The sequence below is a fragment of the Camelina sativa genome, chromosome 4 (genome assembly GCF_000633955.1).
Source record: "Camelina sativa cultivar DH55 chromosome 4, Cs, whole genome shotgun sequence".
Lineage (NCBI taxonomy): Eukaryota > Viridiplantae > Streptophyta > Magnoliopsida > Brassicales > Brassicaceae > Camelina > Camelina sativa.
The window spans coordinates 5,312,316-5,333,937 of NC_025688.1; the positions used below are offsets into that span (position 1 = coordinate 5,312,316).

Below are 21,622 nucleotides of genomic sequence, written 5' to 3' on the forward strand. Positions count from 1 at the left end.
CAACAACACAAGCCAGTTAACACCTACAACGACCCACTGCAACCAACACCAAGAAGAGAGACCACTTGCAACTAAAGAAACTAGACCCAAATTCAGAACTATCAAAGCTTCCTCTTGGAAAGGGAACGAGTCAAAAAAGAGGTGATGGCTAATTCAAAGGGATAAAGAGAGCGCAGAAAGACAAAGGCTGGACTGACTAGACCCCAAATCAACCTCCACCGACGGCATAGGAGCGACTACAAACACCATAATGGAAACCAGATCTAGGTCGGAGAAAAAAAGGCAATTTTTCATGACTTACATCGTAGATCTAACAGATCCACCTCCATCTTCTTCACAAGAACCACCCAAACAAACATTTCTTGCCACTCGACCGCTTCCACAAAATCTCAGAACCACTGCTTGAAACAGACCGAAGGTTCCCCACTCGAGAGTCAAAAGAACTGTAAACGAAAGGCAAACTATATAGAGACTAAGATACCCTCTCACAGCAGCGGAAGAGAGTGCTGACCATCAGAAAGTACAAACGCAAATCTAAAAGTTGTTGATGGCTAGGGTGAACTCTTTGTCAGGAGAGAGTGAAAAGGAAAAAAAAAGTTAATGCATGATGTAAAATGTGAGTTTATATTGATTATGACCAATTTCCATATCCTAGAACATCTTCTTTTGTTTTTAAGAAGTAGTTTAATTGTTACCGAACATTTACGAAGGAAGTTTTATAGTTGAACCCAAAAACAACATCCTCGAAGACTTTTTTTTTTTTTAAAACAAACAGAACCTTACTTTCATTCAACTGAACAATGTAGCATGGTTACAAAGGATGAGAGTTTTTAGCGCAAAGTTTGATAGATAAACATGTGCAACAAAAGTAAAGATAGATAAATCGACAAACATGTCCAAGAGGTGTTGGAGACTTGAGCCAAGGAGCATCAAACCGCAAAATAACTCTGGGGTAGTCGGCGCCACATTCGTTGATACAGCGGAAGAGTGGTAGATTGTCCTTATCAAATTGACATTGGGACGTTGAATGGGTTTCCATAGCCGAGAGACTAGATGGTTTGATCTGCTCATTGGCAAGGAGGGTGAATGGAGGGTTAAGGTTGGGCATGGCTTACTTGAGGAGATTTCGGTAACCATATCCCATGGAACTATGGTCATAATGCCGATACTCATCAAACTTTGCCAAGGGGGGACACACTTTCCAACATTGATGAATTGTACTTTGGAATAAGCAGGCCGCATAGACAGTGTGTAGAGAAGACTGGGAAGGTTTCGGTAACCTTCTCTTCTTGAAGAGAAGGACATAATGCTGATCTTCCTATAGCTTTCGGTTTCAGCACAAGTAAAACAAAGATGCAATTGAGATAGTTCATGGAACAGCTGAAACAAAGAGGTTAGATCCAAGAGGAACCGGTAACCATCTCTCGGTTGAGACTAGGTCATAATGTTGGTCCTCATCAATCTCTGGCTGTCAAAAGGAACGAACCTAAACAGATTTAGAGGCAAGGTTCTCAAACAAAATTCGCAACAACAGAGCATACAAGGGTGATTATGTTTCAATTGCAGTCTTCGGACAAATGATTCCATGAACCGACCCAAGGGTATGTTACAGGAAGGCGGAAGAGGATTTGGAACAAACCTGGGACTATGAGGTACATAGGTTGGGTTACGAGGCCTTGGCAAAATCTTGCACAGCTCCAACGTCGATACAGAGCTCCTGTCCAACTGCAACCGAGCCAAACGCTTGGTGAGGGGATCTAGATCTAAGGAGCAGATAGATGAAGAAGTTGACTTCGAGGGAGGCGCGTGACAAAGACTGAAACACAAGGTTGTATAGGCGTTTTGAGCTCTCAGATTTAGCGATGAAAGGCTGGAACCTAGGGAGAATCACCTCACTGAGAGGAACCACTGAAAGAGACGGGGTGAGGGGGAGGGAGTGAAGCTTAAGCATAGCCGGATTTGCAAGGTGGAAAGATGGTGAACCTCCGGTTTGTTCACCGCCGAACCAAAAGGAAACAAGACTTAAGAAGAAGAGGAGAACATGGAGATGCAAACACAACTTTCCAGCGACGCCGCCGATGGAATCGACGCCGCCGAGGAGGAGACATCGGAAATTGTGCCAGAAAGAGAAGCGGCTAGGGAGAACTCAAATGTAATTTATTTTATAGTTTTGTCATATTGCAGTTTACATCCTCGAAGACTAAAAAATGGATTTGCACAGAATTTGAAATTTTGGAGAGTATTACCTAAAAACACAGGGAGCGGGGAGAAATTGAATAATAAAATCTTTAACTGTAAATTTTAATAAATATTGAAGACGATAAAAGACTTTGAACTTTAGTCTAGTTAACAGCTTGTCCCATATGGGATCCATAAGATTCATCCACGGTAAAATTCAAATAAAACAAAGTTTACTCCAAAAACGAATTTAAAATCAACTTAAATGCTATTGTCAGTTACTAATTTTTTTAAAGTCTTCAATGCCTAGTCACACACATATTGATGGATTGTGATCCCCTAATGTAGGGTGCATTGGGACCCAAAAAGGTGACTAGGATAACGAGAGTTGGCTTGAGTTGAGCAAGTTGGATCGACTTTGCAAAATACAAGGCAATTGTCGATTTGGCATGGCACGGGTGATACGTGTATCCAACGAGGCATTCCCATTTTTAGGGAAAAAGCCATTTTATACATGTATACAATTCGAAAGTGTAAATTGGTGCTTATACAAACAAGAAGTGCCAATTTAGATATGTATTCTAATACATTTTAAATTTCATACATGTACTCACAAAATTGAGCTAATTACAAAGTCCACGTTAACGGATTTAAGTCAACTATTAGAAATACTGACTCAAAATCCACGTGTGTATTAACGTGTCATCGAAAATGTAAAACGACGTCGTTTTGATATATTTTCCTCGCAAAAAATTGTGGTAATTTCACACTCTGGGGATTCGAACCCGTGATCTTGAACATTTCCAGCATAGGACTTAACCAATTGATCCCACAACAATACTCGATAATATCATACAAATATATTCTTATAAACCTAAGGTAGCATCCAAATCGAAAAAAATTGTGGAAAATCCACACTCTCGTGGGTCGAACCCGTGTTCTCAGACACTAATATCATAGGAATAACCAAATGATCCCACAACAATACTCAGTTATATCACACAAATTTATCCTTATAAACCTAAACAATATCTAAGTCCCGATAAATGAAATGTTTAAGGTTTAAGGTTTATAAATATTTCATTTAATTTATAACTATAAATTAATTTAATTTAAATATAAATATATTCTCAGTTATATTTAATTTATAAATTTATATTTATATATTTATATTTAATTCTCAGTTATAAAATTATAATTTAAATATAAATTTATCAATTATACAAATTTATCTTTATATTCTCATTTTCATTTAATTTGTAAATATAAATTAATTTAATTTAAATATAAATATATTCTCAGTCATATTTAATTTATAAAATTTATAAATTTATATTTAACTCTCAGTTATTATTTAAATATAAATTTATAAATTTATCACTTATACAAATTTATCTTTATATTCTCAGTTAAATTTAATTTATAAATATAAATATAAAAATTTCATTTAATTGGGACTTAGATCTATTTAAGGTTTATAAAGATAAATTTGTATCTTATAATTGAGTATTGTTGTGGGATCAACAGTTTACATCATATGCTAATTATATTTGAGTACGCAGGTTCGACCCACGGGAGTGTGGATTTCTCACAATTTTTTTTGATTTTGATGGATGCAACGTTAGGTTTATGAGGATAAATTTGTATCATATTATCGAGTATTGTTGTAGGATCAACTGGTTAAGTGCTAAACTTAATATGTATGAGGTCGTGGGTTCGAACCACCAGAGTGTGGATAGTCCACAATTTTTTGCGAAGAAAATATAACAAAACGACACCGTTTTGCGTTTTCAATGACACGTCAATACACATGTGGATTCTGAGTCAGCATCTCTAACAGTTGACTTAAATCCGTTAACGTGGACTTTGTAATTGACTCAATTTTGTGAGTATAGATATGAAATTTGTAATGTATTAGGGTACATATCTAAATTGGCACTTCATATTTGTACAGACAGCAGCAAATCACACTTTTGGAGTATATATAGGTATGAAATGGTCATTTCCCCCGCCCATTTTTAGGTGTTTTTTGTTGGTCCATACTATTTTGGTAAAATGTGATTCTTACTTCTTTTGTTTTACAGTTATATGTACGTGGGACTCTTTGGATCATTTTTAAGTAAAGTACATATTATTGTCCTTTTTGCCGTTTACAAAAACAAAAACAAAAACAAAAAAGGAGAAGAAACGATTTATGATTTATATAGGTGCCTAATAGATTATTAGTTGGTGAATGATTCAACCGAAGATAAATATTTACAAATCTAAATTTGATGGAGTACTGCTCTCGTTTTGTGGTAGTGAATACGCATAGAAAAATAGAAGTAAAACGTTTTAAGCTAAGGTGTAAGATCAAAATATGAATAAGAAGGTGACATGTGACAGCTACACTGATATAACAAAAGATAACAAACACTGAAGATAAGGTATATCACAGACGATATATATGATGCATAGTTAGTTGCATACAAGCCGGTTGAAAGTTACAAAGTATAATTTAATATTTAATTTAATGCGTAGATGAACATTATCAAATATAAAACCAGTCTTTATAAAGAACAAAAAAAAAGTATTATCAAATAAATGTTGGAATCTAGCAAAAAAGTATTTATAATGTAAAATATGAAATCATGTTACATTAAAGGTAGTCCTGGGCAAATAAACCGAATTGAATGAACCGAACCGAAATTTTGGTTCCGGTTCGGGTATGGATAGTGGACAATAACCGATTGGATAGTGTTTTAATTATCCATGGATATCAGTTATTAACCGAACCGATATCCATTCGGTTATCCGAATCAAACCGAACACGTACTAAAATTATGTTTAAGCCGAAAATCGAACATGAGACCTCTACAAACTGGAGTGTGCAACATGGCCACTGCGCCACGTTGAAGTTTTAGCTTTGTATTACGTGTTAATTTATATAAGGTAATAAAAAGTAAACTAAAAAACCATATATATTTAGATAAAAATACAAAAATATTTGAAATAAATCAAATATGAGGAAGTTTTTAGATATATTTGTTAAAATATAATCAAATTTTATTTAAATAATATTTTAAAAATTTATATTACACTATTTCGGATATCCGGAACCGAACCAAAAATAACCGAAATCGAACCGAACCCGAACCGAAATAGTAAATTAATCGAATGGATACTAAACCTCTATATCTAAACTAACCAAAACCGAATGGATATATCTGAAACCGAACCGAATACCCGAACGGCCAGGACTAATTAAAGGCAATTTGTATCGAATGTGACACATTCAACGCTTCCACTCCGACTCGGTGCATTGCAAAGGATTGATGAGCCCATATTTTGTTTTGTGTGGGTAGTCCCACCCCCACCATCAAACCGATAAGTCTACTTTTAGTGGATAAATGAAACATAAACGGTACTAGAATAGTAAAAAAAAAAGTAAAAACATAGTACGAAAAACAAGGATAACGTTGTTGATATTATTTTTGTGAGTGGTGTACCAAAGAATTACCGATTTTTTTTTAGTTGAATATAAAATTATTCAAACAAAAAAAACTGTTTTTACAATATAAGATTGTAAAACACTCAAAATATAAGATTTGGATGTAAAACACTCAAAATAAATCAGTTCTCCATCCTCTTTGATAAGTGCTGCAGGATGCGAGTGGCAAATCATAGGGCGAGACCATCAATATCGTCGTACGAGTAATCTCCTTGATTCCAAATAGAACTGAACCGATTCTTTACAATTTTTAGAAATATGGAATTACCAATCAACCTAATATTTTTTTTTGTAAATTTGTTACGGATTAGTTAGACAAAAGTTATAACGTTTAATACCGTACGTGTTGCTATTATTTTAAAATTTGATTAATTTCACGAACTTTTACATTGCATAAACTTTGGAGAATGCATCCTACTATATTAATTGGGAAATACAAATATAAAACTAACTTTAAAATGTGTAAAAAATTACATTCATTTGCCATTAAAAAAGTTTAATTAATTAATTAATCTTTATTCATTATTAATAAATAAAAAAATCTTAAGACAGATCAAATTAAATTAAATCTACAAAATTAAATAAAATCTATTCCAATCTAAACTAATTAGTACTTGAAAAAAATATTATTAAAAATTTAACAGCTAAGATTTTAAAATTTTAATTGAATAAAATCTACAACTACAAATTTTATCAACAGTTTTTACCCGAACAGCTTAATTTTTTTTATCAAAAATCTAATGAAATAAAATCTATATCAGTTTTAACAACTTAGATGTTAAAAACTAATAAATAATATAATAACAAAATAAATTATTACAATTTTTTATATAAAAAATTCAGCAACCGCAGGTTAGTACCTAATATAGAATTAAGTAATTTAACCCACAAGACAAACCTTAAGACATAAATTTATATATATTGTCCTGGACCATTGCCCATTCGAACTCGGTCAGGCTTCGTATAACGGTATAAGAGAAACTTCTCACAACGCCTCTTCAGAGAATCCCATCATTCATATAACAAAATAAATGGGCTTACAATCTTTTCAACTATTGTAGCCCAAATTTATTTTATGAGTTCGTTTTTTACTTTCGTTTACGTCAAAATAGTTGCTGGTGACAAAGAGTAGAGAGCGATATAAACGTTCACTCACAACGATGACAAAGAAGATTTGAGTGCTTGTTGATACTTTATAGTGACGAGATTAAATTGTACAAACCAACCAATAACATGCAAGATGTTGAAGTCCCCATCCCCATGATTTGAGTATATGAGAGTCCAAAACATTTAACCCATAATGTTAGATATTTTTTACAGTTTTGAACAAAAAGATATTAAAAAAAACTTTATGAACAAAAATTCTGGAAACCTCTTTAAACAAAAAGTTTATAAAGAAAAAGATATTAACAAAAAGTTTATGAACAAATAGTAATGTTTTCATTTTTTAAAATCGAAATTCACAATTTTACAACAGTTTACTGTTTACTTATCCTCCACACAAAATCACAAACAAACAAAAATCTAAGTAGCCCTTTCTCTAAATTGTCACTTTATGGTGTAGGGCCTAACTTCCTAAGAAATTAAATGTGTATAAAATCCTGAAAATGTTTACGTTTATTGGGTAGAAGAGACAGAGAGACGGGGACGTAGTTGGTCGGAGAATGACGGGGGGACGTGAACGTACCGACCAAAAAACTTAAATGTGTGATCTCTATGAATTAGATTTTTGAACTCTTTACTTGCTCCAAACCGACCAAGCCATGCCAACTTTTTTTTTTTTTTAAAGACTAAAATTTTGTGCTTCAAAAATGATTCTAAGCAAAATGAGAAAATGATGTCCAAACAAAAAAAAACAAAGGCAAATGGGAGAAAAAAACATAATTTTCTAATCTGTGGCAATGAATATCATAATATAAGAAATATTGGTAAGTGTATATGTAATTCTGTGATTGTCCACCTTTTGAATGACTTAACCCCGTGCTTCACGGCGAATTTTGGAACTGTGATTATGGTGAGTAGTGAGTACGTATGATTATAGTGAGTCTATTAAGCATAATTTTTTTATGTTCGGTGAATACTTTTTTTTTTCTTTTTGGCAAATTAAACTAATTTATAATACATGAACTTTAAAGGTTTTTAATTACGTTTGAAATTTCATAATTATATACAAACTAAAGATTTCAAAATTAGTTTGAATTTTAGTGTGAACTTGTTTTTGTGTTACCAATTTTTTCTTTTTATTCTTAAACAGAGCCGGTACGAAACATATCACCAGTTCAATATTTGAAAACTGTTATTACATTGTCTGAAACAAAATTTAAGTAACAAGACAAAACAAAATTGACTGGGATGCACCGAAAATGAAAATCAGGCTAATCAGCCATGTGCCACACTGCTGTACTTATTTCAGAATAGCTCTCTCAGTCAATTAGTGTACGTATCCCACCTTTTTTTACCGAGCCAAATGTAAAGTTTACTATATTTTTTAATGTAAAAAGAAAATGTCCATCATCAAGAAAACCAAAATTTTAGAATCTGAGTTCAAGTTTAGGTGATAACTGATTTCAAGGTTTCTTTTAGATGTTAAGCTTTGCATGTGTTATTCTTCGTTTTTCTAAGAAATTACCGACATCAATCTCCCTCTCTCTCTTTCTATTTAAATGCCGTCAATGGGAAGACATACGGATTTGTGTGTGTCAGATTATGGAATAGATTTATATGGAAAGAACCAAAAAGAAGGTAGGAACAATTAAGTAATGGTGTGGTGTACGAATAGTCCAACGCTGCACATGGTAATTGCATATCGTATATATGAATTGCATCTGCATCTGCATGTGTATAATTTATTGCCTTTGATTCATCGTTCGTGGTTTGGTAAGCCTAGAGTTAGCTGGTTGTATTAGTTCTAGTTTATATCTTCGCAAATCTTTACGTCCACACTATCAAAATCAATCTGATTTATTATAAAGAACAGAAAAAAAAATTGATCAATGTATTAGACCACAATCCACATGCATGGAACCGTTTTAAATCCAAAAATGTGACAGTTTTTTGTGCTGTTTTGGTTTGGTTTCATTGGTCTTCTCTTCAGCTGAAGGATTGGATGTTTTTGGATACACGATGGATATATTTTGGTGTAATAAATTAGGGTAATAGTATGCGTTTGCTAGAGTTTATAAACTTTTTGTTTCTTAGCAGAAGAGCTATTAAATCATGTTGTGGCTGGCCTGGCTTGTAGGGTAGGTTCTTAGAGGTAGATGGTTCGTGCGTCCAATCGTTTCACGAACTTTATTATCCGATGAACCCCACAAGATTTTAGCGAATCTATTCCCATCCATCTATTGCTATTCACGTTTCGAAACCAAACAAATTGACAATCGAATGACGAAAATGTCCATACATATTCCCGCCGAAATGTTGGAAGAAGAAAAATAATAATACTGTGATATCGATTGGACGATATGGAGTGATCAAAACATGTCGTTGCTAACTCCGATTGGTATTTTGCTTCAGCTATAATAATAAAGCGCCAAATTGAGATCTCATGACATGTCTTTGTGGAGTTATGCTTTTAATTGAAAGATGAATCGATTCTTTTTATAAAAAAAAAAAAAATCTCTTTAATATATTAATATGGAAAATGAAAACGATTTATAAACTACATATATGATTCATAAAACTTTTAAAGCTAACACATACTGTCATTTCCAGCGAACATGATAGTGCATGTAAATTTATGTTAACATCGAGTGAGTTTCAAAGTATGTATTTATGTAAAGTTTGCGCGAGTATGTGCTAGTGTTATCTTCTCTTTTTTTTTTTTTTTGGCCAAATATCAATCACAAATATAAGTCGTAAGGATGTAATTTTATACAACTTAAATTATTTTAAAAAATTGCCAAATAATTTACACTCTCTGATTTGCCCAACTTAAATTCTATAAAATTGGCATAAACTGCGTGAATGGGTTCACCTACAATAAGTTACACATTCCACTAACTCATTTGTCTGTGTCTAGATTACGCTTTTGTCGGAACATAAATATGGGTAACTACATACTACTTTTGATTTAAAATAAAATGAAATCAATCATAAATCATTTATAAAAAAAACCCCATTTTCAATATGTTTCATAAAGTTTTGATCTAATTAGCTACGGCTCTTTAACTAAAAGCCTAAAAATAAAGAGAAAATCTTCTTTTTCCTAATCACGTTTCCTGGTTTTCCTGGTTTAGCTACGGTTCACTCATACCTTATAATTGCACAAGAACATTCCAAGGAAATTAGAACTCCAATAACAAATCCAAATACACATAGACAAAAGATTCATTTTAAAAGATCCAACGGCCAGAAACCCATTACAATACAAAATAGGAAACAAATCACGAAAAATTCATGAAATTAAGAAACAGTGAATCTGCATCTTCAGTAATCGGTGGTGGGCAATTGCTCGTGGTCGTTTCCGTTGATGAAGACGAACTCGTAGATGAGTCCGGCGAGTCCACCACCGACGAGAGGACCAGCCCAGTAAACCCAGTGGTTGGTCCATGTCCAGCTCACGACTGCTGGTCCGAAAGCGACGGCTGGGTTCATTGAGGCTCCACTGAAAGCTCCACCGGCTAGAATGTTAGCTCCAACGATGAAACCAATGGCGATTGGTGCGATTGTTCCGAGACTACCGTTCTTTGGGTCAACGGCTGTGGCGTATACGGTGTAGACTAGCCCGAAGGTCATCACGATCTCGAAGACCAAACCGTTTAAGGATCCCACTCCAGCAGATAGACCGAACGCTGGAATTGCCTGAAAAAAAAAAATTAATTAATTAGGTTTATTTACTTGCCGGAGAAGTTAGGTCAAACGGATGAGTTTTGATTAGTTGGAATATTCAATATGGGTATTAAACCAATTATAAAATCAGTTCAAAAATCAGATTGAATATAATTTTGAACCAAACCACAAGACAGAAAAAACAAAAACAGACTGTAAACTTATTTATCTTGGACAATACTACTAAAATCACAAAAATAATGGTCGGAAGACCAAAATTAACATTCATACAATTAGACTCGTTTTATAATTACAAAACTAATCACATATTTGCATTTTTGCTCGACACAAATTAGAGTAAGACCTCAGATCAGACCTATTCGTACTAGATTTGATTATAGTTTAGTGAGGTAAAATTTTAAACCAAATCAGTAGAGCAAGTAAGTGAAGTTACCTCGCCACCGGTGGCAAAGCTAAGGAGGAAACAAGCGGCGACTGAGCCAAGAAGCTGAGCAATCCAGTAAAGAATACCACGGAGGAGAGTGATGTTACCACCGACGAAGGCACCGAAGGTAACAGCGGGGTTAACATGACCACCGGAGATGTTAGCGCCGACTGAAACAGCGACGAAAAGACCGAAAGCATGAGCTAAGGCAGCGGCGACGAGGCCGGAAGGAGTGGTGGCTCCATTGTTAGTGAGCTTGTTGAAAGCAATTCCGGAGCCTGAGCCGGCGAAGACAAAGATCAAAGTCGAGATAAACTCAGCGAGCGCCGCTCTAAGTGCGTCGGGGTGAGTGACCTCTTGTTGGACTCCACCAATGGCTATGTTTCTGGTCGGCATGGTCGGAGAAAGGTCGAACGGCCGAGGTTAAAGCTTTTGGTAGAGAGTGATGGGTTTTGTGAGATGATTGGTTTGGTTTTTCTTTTGTGTTGGAGGTATATATATAGCTATAGCCAAGTATGATCTAATCCATTTCTCGTCACATAAAACTTTTTTTTTTTTTTACCGGGTGTTGAAATTAGAGGAGTGTGCGTATTCTCTTAGTCATAATTTAACACGTAATTTTGTTATTTAACGTTGTATAATATTAATAAAAGAGAGACCTAATATGATATATAATATTTTTTAAGTGGCTAAAAATAGAAGTAATATACTATTACACAGTGAAAACAAACTTTTTTATCATCGCATTTTTTTGCTATTTATTTTTGGCGTTTTAACATATTTTTAACTTGAAAAACACTAAGGAAGAGAGATAAGGTTAGTGAATGGGTTACAGCTGGATTTGTCACTGACCAATCACAAGTGCCAGCCTGTCCTTACCCTCTTCCACTTTTAGGATCTTTCTTTCCATTAATTTTTCCATCTTATTTTTCTTCCCATATTCTCTCAATAAATAAAAAAAATTCTGGTCTAAATTTTTCTGTAAATTTTTTTTTTAAATAAGAGATTCCTAAGTTTAAAGTTATGTATCCTAAAATTCCACAAAAAAAAATCAGATATTCTCTATATTTAATTTATGTTTGTGATTCCTAATGTTTGATAAAAATAAGTATTATTTTAAAATAGTTTTTTGATTTCCTTAAACTTTATTTAATTTCTTTTGTAAAAAAAACAAATATTTGTGAATTTTTGGTGTTTCTCAATCTTTTTATACATTTTTTAGTATAAGATTCAAGAAATAGATTTTAATAATATCATAATTCATCATAGTAGACTATAAAGTTGATTGTGATTATAAATTTTGTGTCATCTTGGTTCCACTTTTTGTCAATAACCCAATTTAGTTAGCAATCGTTCGACTGTTAATCATCTAAATTTTGAAATGTTGAGTTCAACTGATACCACAAAGAAGTACAAAACAATTTACTGGGAAAAAAATTTAGTTTTGTAGTACGTAAATAGTTAAAAACTGTACAAAAAAATAGATAGAAGAAAGTGAAGCAATAGTTTAAAAATTTGAGAGTTTTTTTTTTCTAAAATTTTCTTGTTTTTATTCGTTTTTATATCATTTTTGTCTTTTCGTTAATACGAAAATAATCCACCTCATATATCGTAGAAACGAGTAATTAATCACAATCGTTATCACTTTAAAATGTTTAGAAAACAAAACATTATTATTCACTATTGTCAAATCAAACTAATTATTATACAAGAACACAATAATGTGGACAGGTCCGTGAAGCTTTTTTTTCTCCATTATCGCCGGCCTGACACCATGGCCGGTGGGGATTTTGGACCTCTCAAGTTCTCATACATTAACATAAATAATCAAATCAAATATACATGCTCAAATTTAAAAATATAAAGTATATTTATATCTTGACCAAACAAAGTGTTTATATATAAACTGACATTTACGTTGATGAAAATTCAAATGGTGATATTAGAAAGCGCCGTGCATAAAATATGGTTAGTGTAGAACGAGATCAAATAGGATTAGAAATGCTGTATACAAAATGTATCAAATATTCAGATTTAAACTATTTTTTTTTAAATGTAAATGACGGTTTTTTTTTTAATTATAGATAAGAATCCTTGAAATATTATTGACATTAATTTGTGATTTTTGCAATTACAAAACAGTCATATCCAGTAAATATTTAACTGTGAAGTAAAACACTAAACACCATTCTTTTTTTTATAACTGACTGCAATTACAAAACAGTTTTCTTTTTCCTAACTGTGAAATCTTAAAATATACAGAAAATTGTTGTAAAACATGGATGGTGGATTTCTATAACCGACCCATATACGGCCCATGTACGTACTAGTGTTTACAGCCCATGGCCGAAGGCCTTTTACCTATTTCCTTTTCTAAGTCGGTTTGTACTAAGGGTTTGTCTATGCCCTATATATATATGTAACATTCGATTGATTCATTAATAAGACAAGAGAAAACCTCATTCGATTTCTCTAGTTTACAACACGTTATCATCACGACTTGTTCTAAAGTCCAACTGAGAAAATTCCCTAACCCTAAAACCCTAAAAACCGCCACACATAAAACCCATGTTCGTCCAAGCCCTCAACCGGATCAAGTTCGTAGCTCGGCGGTGGTTCTAGTTCGTGATCAATCTGTGTTCGTGGTCAAGCTTCAGTTCGTGATCAAGTTTTGTTCGAGACTAGTCCGAGGTTCGTGATCAAAATCAAGGTATATCCGAGGTCTTTAACTCCCGGATCAATTCCAGTCAACCCCAAACGGTATAAGGTAAATAATCAAACCTTATAAGAACACATGTATCGAATCTGGACTTAAATCCTATAAGAACCTAAAATCTACAAGTAAACAATCAACAAACAAAACCCTAAGCTTTGAAATCCTAAAACCCTAAAACTTTAAAATCTGATTGTTTGAGGTTTAGGATTACTTAGATTGTTTGCAATTACACTAATTATGATATGTTTAAATTTGGTAGATATTGATTGTTTGCTTGTTGCATGAAAACGTTAGAACTAGAAACCTAAAATCGAAAATATTAATCTGTTTTGTTCTAAGTATAATCCGATTGTTCTTGGCTGTTTTGTTTAAAATCAGAACCCTAAAATTAGATCTTAAAAACGGAAATCCTAGAGAATTATTATCTCCCTAAAATTTGTCATTATCCTGTTTAAAGAAAAAGGAAAATTTAATAAAAGAAAATTTTATCTAAGAAAAAGAAAAATTGCTAAAACCTGAAATTTGTGCATATTTCCTGTTCATACTAGAATTTGTCTAGGATTGTATTTTCATGCATGTTAAACCACGAAAATTTGAGTATAAATAAGCATGGCATGGTTCGGTCTCAAATACCGCATGGCCCTAAGTGATTGGCATGGTTCGGTCTCAAATACCGCATGACCTAAATTGTTGCATGGTTCGGTCTTAAATACCGCATGCTAATCGGATGCATGTTTTTCTATTTTATAGATGGCAAAGCTCAACAACCTCTCCTATGCTGCCCTTAATGTTTCTGGAGATAATTACTTGCAATGGGCATTGGACACTAAGATCAATCTAAAATCAAAGGATCTTTGTGAGTGCATTGAGGATGATAATGATTGTTCTGAAAAGAACAAGTACAAGGCAATAATGCATATTCGCCATCACCTTGCTTAGAGTCTCAAAAACCTGTACCTCACTATTGAAGATCCTTTTGACCTTTGGACAGCGTTGAAAAACAGATACGGACACCAAAAGACGGTGCTCCTACCAAAGGCTCAATTTGATTGGAAAAACTTAAGGATCCAGGATTTTAAATCCGTGGATGAGTATAACTCAGAGCTATTTAAGATAGTCTCAATCCTAAAGTTATGTGGTACCGAGGTGACTGAGGAGGACTTGCTAGAGAAGACATTCTCTACCTTTCACTCCAATAACGTACTGCTTCAACAACAATATCATGAAAAGGGGTTTAAGACGTTTGCAAGCCTCATCTATTGTTTGTTGCTTGCTGAGCAGAAAAATGAGATATTGATGATGAATAGTGCTTTGAGACCTCCGGGTACAGCTCCATTACTGGAAGCTCACAAGGTTGACATGGCAAAGAAAATCCTAAAGAGCCTAAAGAGCCGAAAGAGACTAAAGAGTCTAACTATGTCCGCAGGGACCAGTTTGGCCGTGGCTGTGGGAGAAGTGGACGTGGTGGTCCTGGTCGTGGGAGTTACGAAGGACACAATTTTGGTGGTCAAGGCCGTGGAAACCGATTCGGCTTTGGCCGAGGTCGGGGTAGAGGCCGCGATATATTTAAACCGCAACATAAGACCAAGTCCACTTGCCATAGATGTGGTATGGATAACCACTGGATAAAGACATGCAGAACTCCTAAGCACCTTGTTGATCTCTATCAAGAGAATTTGAAAACGAATCCAAAAGCTAACATGGTTCATCTCGATGGTGAAGGTGATTTCGACCATGAGAAGGATGACCTACTGGATTATGAAACTTCTGATTGCTTGAGAAAGGATAATTAAACTCAAATGTGGTCTTGATTTAATTTTATGTTTCATGCTTTGCATTTGATTGGCTTATGATTTTGGATTATTGTTTGGTTTAAATTCAATAATATTATTACCTTTAAATATGCATTTGTTATGCTTTTATGGCTAAAACATAAATTCTTGTCCATATTGAGAAATGGCTAAGGACAAGAATATAATTGTGGTGGATAGTGGATCAAGCCACACAATTTTGAATGATAAGAGATATTTTGCGTAATCTCATTTTGAAAAATGCCAATATTAGCACAATAGCGGGTATAACAAGTTTAATTGAAGGCTACGGCCAGACACACATCTTGAACTAAGCGATGCCTTATATTCACCCAGCTCAAAAGGAGCTTATTAAGTCTAAAAGACATTCATTTGAATGGTCTACATGTTGAAACTAAGGGTGAAGGAAACCAAGAGTTCCTATGCTTTATTGAAATCACCCAAGGATCTAAGAAAATCCTAGAGACTATACCCGCATTATTTACTTGTTTTTACCATGCTAAGATTAATATGATAAAGGCTAATTTGGCAATGAATAAAATGTTCAATGAATAAAATGTTCAATGAACAATGCACTTTATGGCATGACCGGCTTGGCCATCCGGGTTCTAACATGATGCGTAAGCTAATTATGAATTCTAATGGGCACACTCTAAAAGAGAGAAGAGTTATTCCTAAAAAATCTCATGTGTGTAGCATGTACACAAGGGAAACTCATTTATAAGGCCATCACCAGTCAAAGTAACTAAAGAGATTTTCCACTTAAGATTATACGTCTAGATAATGCTGGTGAATTTACATCCCAAGCGTTTAATGATTATTGTATGTCCATGGGGGGAAGTGTGGAATATCTTGTGGCACATATACATACACAGAATGGATTAGCTGAATCCTTCATTAAACAAATACAATTGATTGCTCGACCATTACTCCTGAGGTCGAAGCTTCCTGTGTTGGCTTGGGGACACGCAGTATTACATGTAACAGAAATTATACGCATCAGGCCATCTAGTGAGAATAAAGAATAAATATTCGTCATCCCAATTATTAACGGGTCATGAGCCAGACATATCCCATCTAAAGACATTCGGGTGTGCCGTTTATGTACCGATTGCATCATCACAGAGAATAAAGATGGGACCTCAAAAGAGGATGGGAAGATATGTTGGATATGATTCTCCCACCATTATTAAGTATCTTGAGCCAACTACCGGTGATTTATTTAAGGCTAGATACATGGATTGTCAGTTTGCTGAATCCGAATTTCCTATGTTGGGTGGAGAGAATAACAAGCTGGTTAAAGAGATATCATGAATCAAACATCCTTAAATTGGCAAGATCCTCGGACTCTAGCCTGTGATGCAGATGTCCAAAAGATTATACATTTGCAATAGCTAGCTATTCAATTGCCAGATTCTTTTGCTGACCCAAAGAGAGTAACAAAATTGTACATACCAGCTTGTAATGCACCAGTACGTATTGATGTTCAGAAGTAACACAATAATCAAGTTGCTACAGAGTCTAAAGCCCGTTTGAAACGTGGTAGACCATTATGTTCCAAAGATAAGAACCCTCAGAAGTCTAAGAAAGGTGCAAAGCAGACCGAGGTTAAGGAAATTATAGACATGGCCGCGGCAAATCCTAAGGCACCGAATGAGGTTTGGGACGCTGAACCTCAAGGACCTGAAGGTTTTGATAATAATGAGATCTCAATCAATTATATCATGTCTGGAATAAAATGGAACCGAAAAGATGTCGACATTGATGAAATATTTGCATACAAGGTAGCACTTGAGATAAATGAGGATCATGAACCTACGTCTATATTAAAGTTCACTCAAAGTAAATATTGGTTAAAATGGAAAGAAGCCATTGACGTGGAGTTAAACTCTTTAAAGAAGATGAATGTGTTTGGTCCGATCTTAAGGACACCATTCGATATAAAGCCAATTGGACACAAGTGGGTCTTTGTAAGAAAGAGAAATGAGAATAATGAAATCGTGAGATATAAGGCACGACTTGTAGCACAAAGATTCTCTCAAAGACCACGAATAGATTATGAGGAGACATACTCCCATGTGATGGATGCAACGACTTTTAGATATTTGCTAAGTCTGGTTATAAAAGAAAAATTGGATTTGCGGTTAATGGATGTTGTAAACACATACTTATATGGTCTACTGGAAAATGAAATTTATATGAGATTATCAGAGGGTATTGAGCTCAAAGATAAGAGTGGTTCTCGAGAACAATACTGCATAAGGCTAGACAAATCCCTTTATGGACTGAAACAAAGTGGGCGAATGTGGTACAATAGACTAAGTGAGTACCTAGCCAAAGACGGCTATAAGAATGACCCCATCAGTCCATGTATTTTTATCAAGATGTTTGCAAACAAAGGGTTTGTGATCATAACAGTATATGTGGATGATTTGAATATCCCAAACAGTTGAATATCTCAAGAAAGAGTTTGAAATGAAAGATCTAGGTAAGACTAAGTTCTGTTTGGGGTTGCAGCTTGAGTACATAAATGTTGGAATCCTTGTGCATCAAATGGCATATACTGAAAAGGTACTCAAGAGGTTTAATATGGACCAAGCTCACCCATTGACTAGCCCAATGGTTGTAAGAAGCCTTGATTTGGATAAAGATCCATTCGGTCCAAAGAAGGACGATGAAGAGATTCTCGGTCCAGAAGTGTCATACCTCAGTGTTATAGGAGCGTTAATGTTCTTGGCTAGCCACACTAGACCAGACATATGTTTTGCCATGAACCTCTTAGCTAGATTTAGCTCTTGTCCAACCCAAAGGCACTGGGACGGTATTAAGCATGTATTATGTTACCTACAAGGAACGTTAGATTTGGGTTTATATTATACTAACTATAACAAAGAAGGTTTAGTTGGTTATGCTGATGCAGGTTATCTATCAGATCCACATAATGCAAGGTCTCAAACCGGCTACGTGTTTACACACGGTGGTACAACAATTTCATGGCGTTCGATGAAACAGACCATCGCGGCCACATCATCTAATCATGCCGAAATCCTAGCTATGCATGAAGCTGTGTGGTTGAGGTCGATGACTCAACACATCCGATCAGATTGTGGAATGGCCGATGACGAGGAAGCGACTATTATATATGAAGACAATACGGCCTGCATCGCACAACTCAAGGAAGGTTATATCAAGGGAGATCAGACAAAGCATATCCTACCCAAGTTCTTCTTCACACATGAACTACAAAAGGCCGGAGAAGTTCGAGTGGTACAAGTTCCGTCTTGCGACAATTCAGCCGATCTCTTCACCAAGTCACCATCGACATCAACATTCAAGAAGCTCACACACCAGATTGGAATGTGGAGACTTAAGGACTTCTAGGGATGCTTGGAACAGGGGGAGTAATGTGTGATGTACTCTTTTTCCTTCACCATGGTTTTGTCCCAATGGGTTTTCCTGGTAAGGTTTTAACGAGGCAACACCCCCAAACGCATTACAGAGATTCTTCCTAGCATTTGCACGGTTATGTCATCCAAGGGAGAGTGTTGTAAAACATGAATAGTGGATTTCCATAACCGGTCCATAGGCCCATACACGTCCTAGTGTTTACGGCTCATGGCCGAAGACCTTTTACCTATTTCTTTTTCTAAGTCGGTTTGTACTAAGGGTTTTTCTATAACCTATATATATATGTAACATTCAATTGATTCATTAATAAGACAAGAGAAAACCTCCTTTGATTTCTCTAGTTTATAACAAAAATGTAATTTTTCATAATTCTATATGCTTTATTTAATTACAAAGGCTACATAAAATATTATTGTCCTGTTGATTGCATCATTTTTAAGAAAAATTGAATTGTTAACGTTATCTATAGCTAATTTAGATAATTATAAGAATTGGACTAATTAATTTAGACTGCATATAAAATGCCAAAAGAATACTGACCACTTCGTTATAAAACTGGGAAGAAGAATATGCTTTTAGGATATGGCTAACAAAACTTATGATCTCATTATGCATAACAAACAGATTAGTTTAAATAATATAAAACTAATGAGAGCATCTAATCATTTGATGAACTTTTAATACGTCCGTAAGCTAATAAATAAGAGAAATAAAAAGGTCACGGTCTTAGATAGGGCTTAGATAGAAAACTATATGAGTTAATTTATTTGATATACAAGACACACGAGAAATGGCGTAGAAGTGCTCTTGTCTTTTGGTTGACTAAAAATATCACTTGTTTGGAGTTAAAAAGTTTATAGTATTTCTCATCAATCATTGATACACGAAAATTTCAACGTATATAGTACATGTTGAGTCTACTACTTTATAAGATGATTTTGATGAACATAACAATAATGCAATAGACGACGACAAAAGTTGTTTTCTTCTTGTAATTTGATGGAATTTTTTTTTTTTGCTAAGTGAGTAAATATCATATAAAATGAAAAGTTTTGGTTTTATAAATGAGTACCCAGCTTTAGGTTTCTTGGCAAAAATAAAATAAAAAATAAGGAAGCAAAGTTAGAGTGAAAAGCTTGAACTGGTTGATGCAAACTTCAGATAATCCAGAGACTCAACAGCTTCTTGAATTTCCTGCGATGGTTTCTAACATGGATGGTGTTGATGATCTCTCGGTTGATGGTCTTGAAAACAACAGCTGGTGGGATGACTTGAGAATGATGGAGAACATTGTTTCTCTGCTTCCAGATAGCGTAGATGGTGGCTTGAGAGACAATTTTCCGGAGCACCGACGGAGAAGAGGTCGTGCTGAGCTTGATCCAGGAGAGAATACTTTCCCAATCTCGAAATTGAAGTGGAGTAAGTCTTAGTCTGGACTACACAAGGTTCCAAATTGATTCGCTGAAGTTACAAGTAAGCAGGAGGTGGTCTCGAGTCTCATCACTCGTTGCACATAAGCAACAAAGTGGAGAAACCTGCAGACCCCAGGAGATCATCCGAGAGCGAGTGGGGAGTCTGTTCAGATGAGATACCCACATGTGGAAAGAATTCCTCGGGGTAGCACCTTTAAACCAGATCACAGGTGACCAGTCTTTTTTAGGTTCTCTCTGTCTTAGAGCCTCCCACGTCCTTGAAGAAGAGAAGTCGTTGCAGTCGATGTTGTTGACTATCCAACCGTAGGAGTCTTCAAGGTCAGGGTGCAGCGGGAGTGTTATTGTAGTGAGATAGGTATGCAGGTCAAGGGCTTCTTGAGATCTTGGGGAAGGTAGTCGCCATGTGGCTCCTTCGACGGCATCGGCTACCGTGGCTGCTATTGGGATACACAGGTTTCTGGGACCTTCATCTCCCAAAAGCTTTATTAGGGGGCCAAACGGACTCCAGGAATCATGCCAGAAACTAGCAGATAAACCGTTACCAATAGAGCACTTAAGGAATCTCTCTACAATCGGTCTAAGTCGTAAAAGAGATCTCCAGTTCATGGTGTCATTTATGCCTTCTTTTATAGACCAAAATGCTGCTATAGGGCCGTTTACGGATCCTGGGAGGTGGTGGTGCCTGTGCCATTTAACCCAAAGGGACCGACTGTTTGAGAATAACAACCAAATGAGCTTGAGATTGAGAGTTATGTTCCAGTCGGAAAAACTTCTGAAACCAAGGCCACCTTCATCCTTTGGCAAGCAAACTTGAGACCAAGCTACTTTTGCTTTGTGAGGATTTTCGATACCTCCAGACCAAAGGAAACGAGAGCACAAAGACTCGATTTCTTTGATACAACCTTTCGGGAGCCTGAATGTAGAAATCCAGAAAACAACAATGCCAGAAATACTGAAGCTAGCAGTTGGAGCCGCCCTGCAAAAGATAGAGTCTTCACAGACTAGAGGGTGAATTTACTCTTGAGTTTCTCCACAAGAGGGGCATATTCGGCGGTTTTGATTTTGCGACTCATTAGGGGTAGCCCTAAGTACCTTATAGGCAATGAAGCTTGAGGGAAGCCGTATTGAGCAATCGTTGATTCCTCGGCTTCAGTCACTCCCGCGAGGAACAACTCAGTCTTGTCTACATTCATGTTAAGCCCAGACCAACCAGCAAAATCATCGAGCGTCTCATTTATACCGTGTAAAGAAGAGCTGCCTCCATCGAAGAAAATCATCACATCGTCCGCAAACATCAGATGAGTGATGTTAAGTTCTGATGTTTTCGGATGATGAAAGATATAGCCTGAGGAGTATCTTGATGAAAAGAGC

At 35.4% G+C, this 21,622-nt stretch overlaps 1 protein-coding gene and 1 pseudogene across 1 annotated transcript; both read right to left on the minus strand.

Annotated features, from left to right (window-relative positions):
• LOC104779864 (aquaporin TIP1-2) lies at positions 9,931 to 11,371 on the minus strand. Its single transcript, XM_010504277.1, has 2 exons — positions 10,893 to 11,371; positions 9,931 to 10,471 (listed from the first exon to the last, which is right to left on the minus strand). Exons 1-2 carry the CDS (start codon positions 11,277 to 11,279, stop codon positions 10,097 to 10,099), a joined length of 762 nt encoding a protein of 253 aa, XP_010502579.1. The 5' UTR covers positions 11,280 to 11,371; the 3' UTR covers positions 9,931 to 10,096.
• Positions 19,969 to 20,473, minus strand: LOC109132656 (annotated as a pseudogene).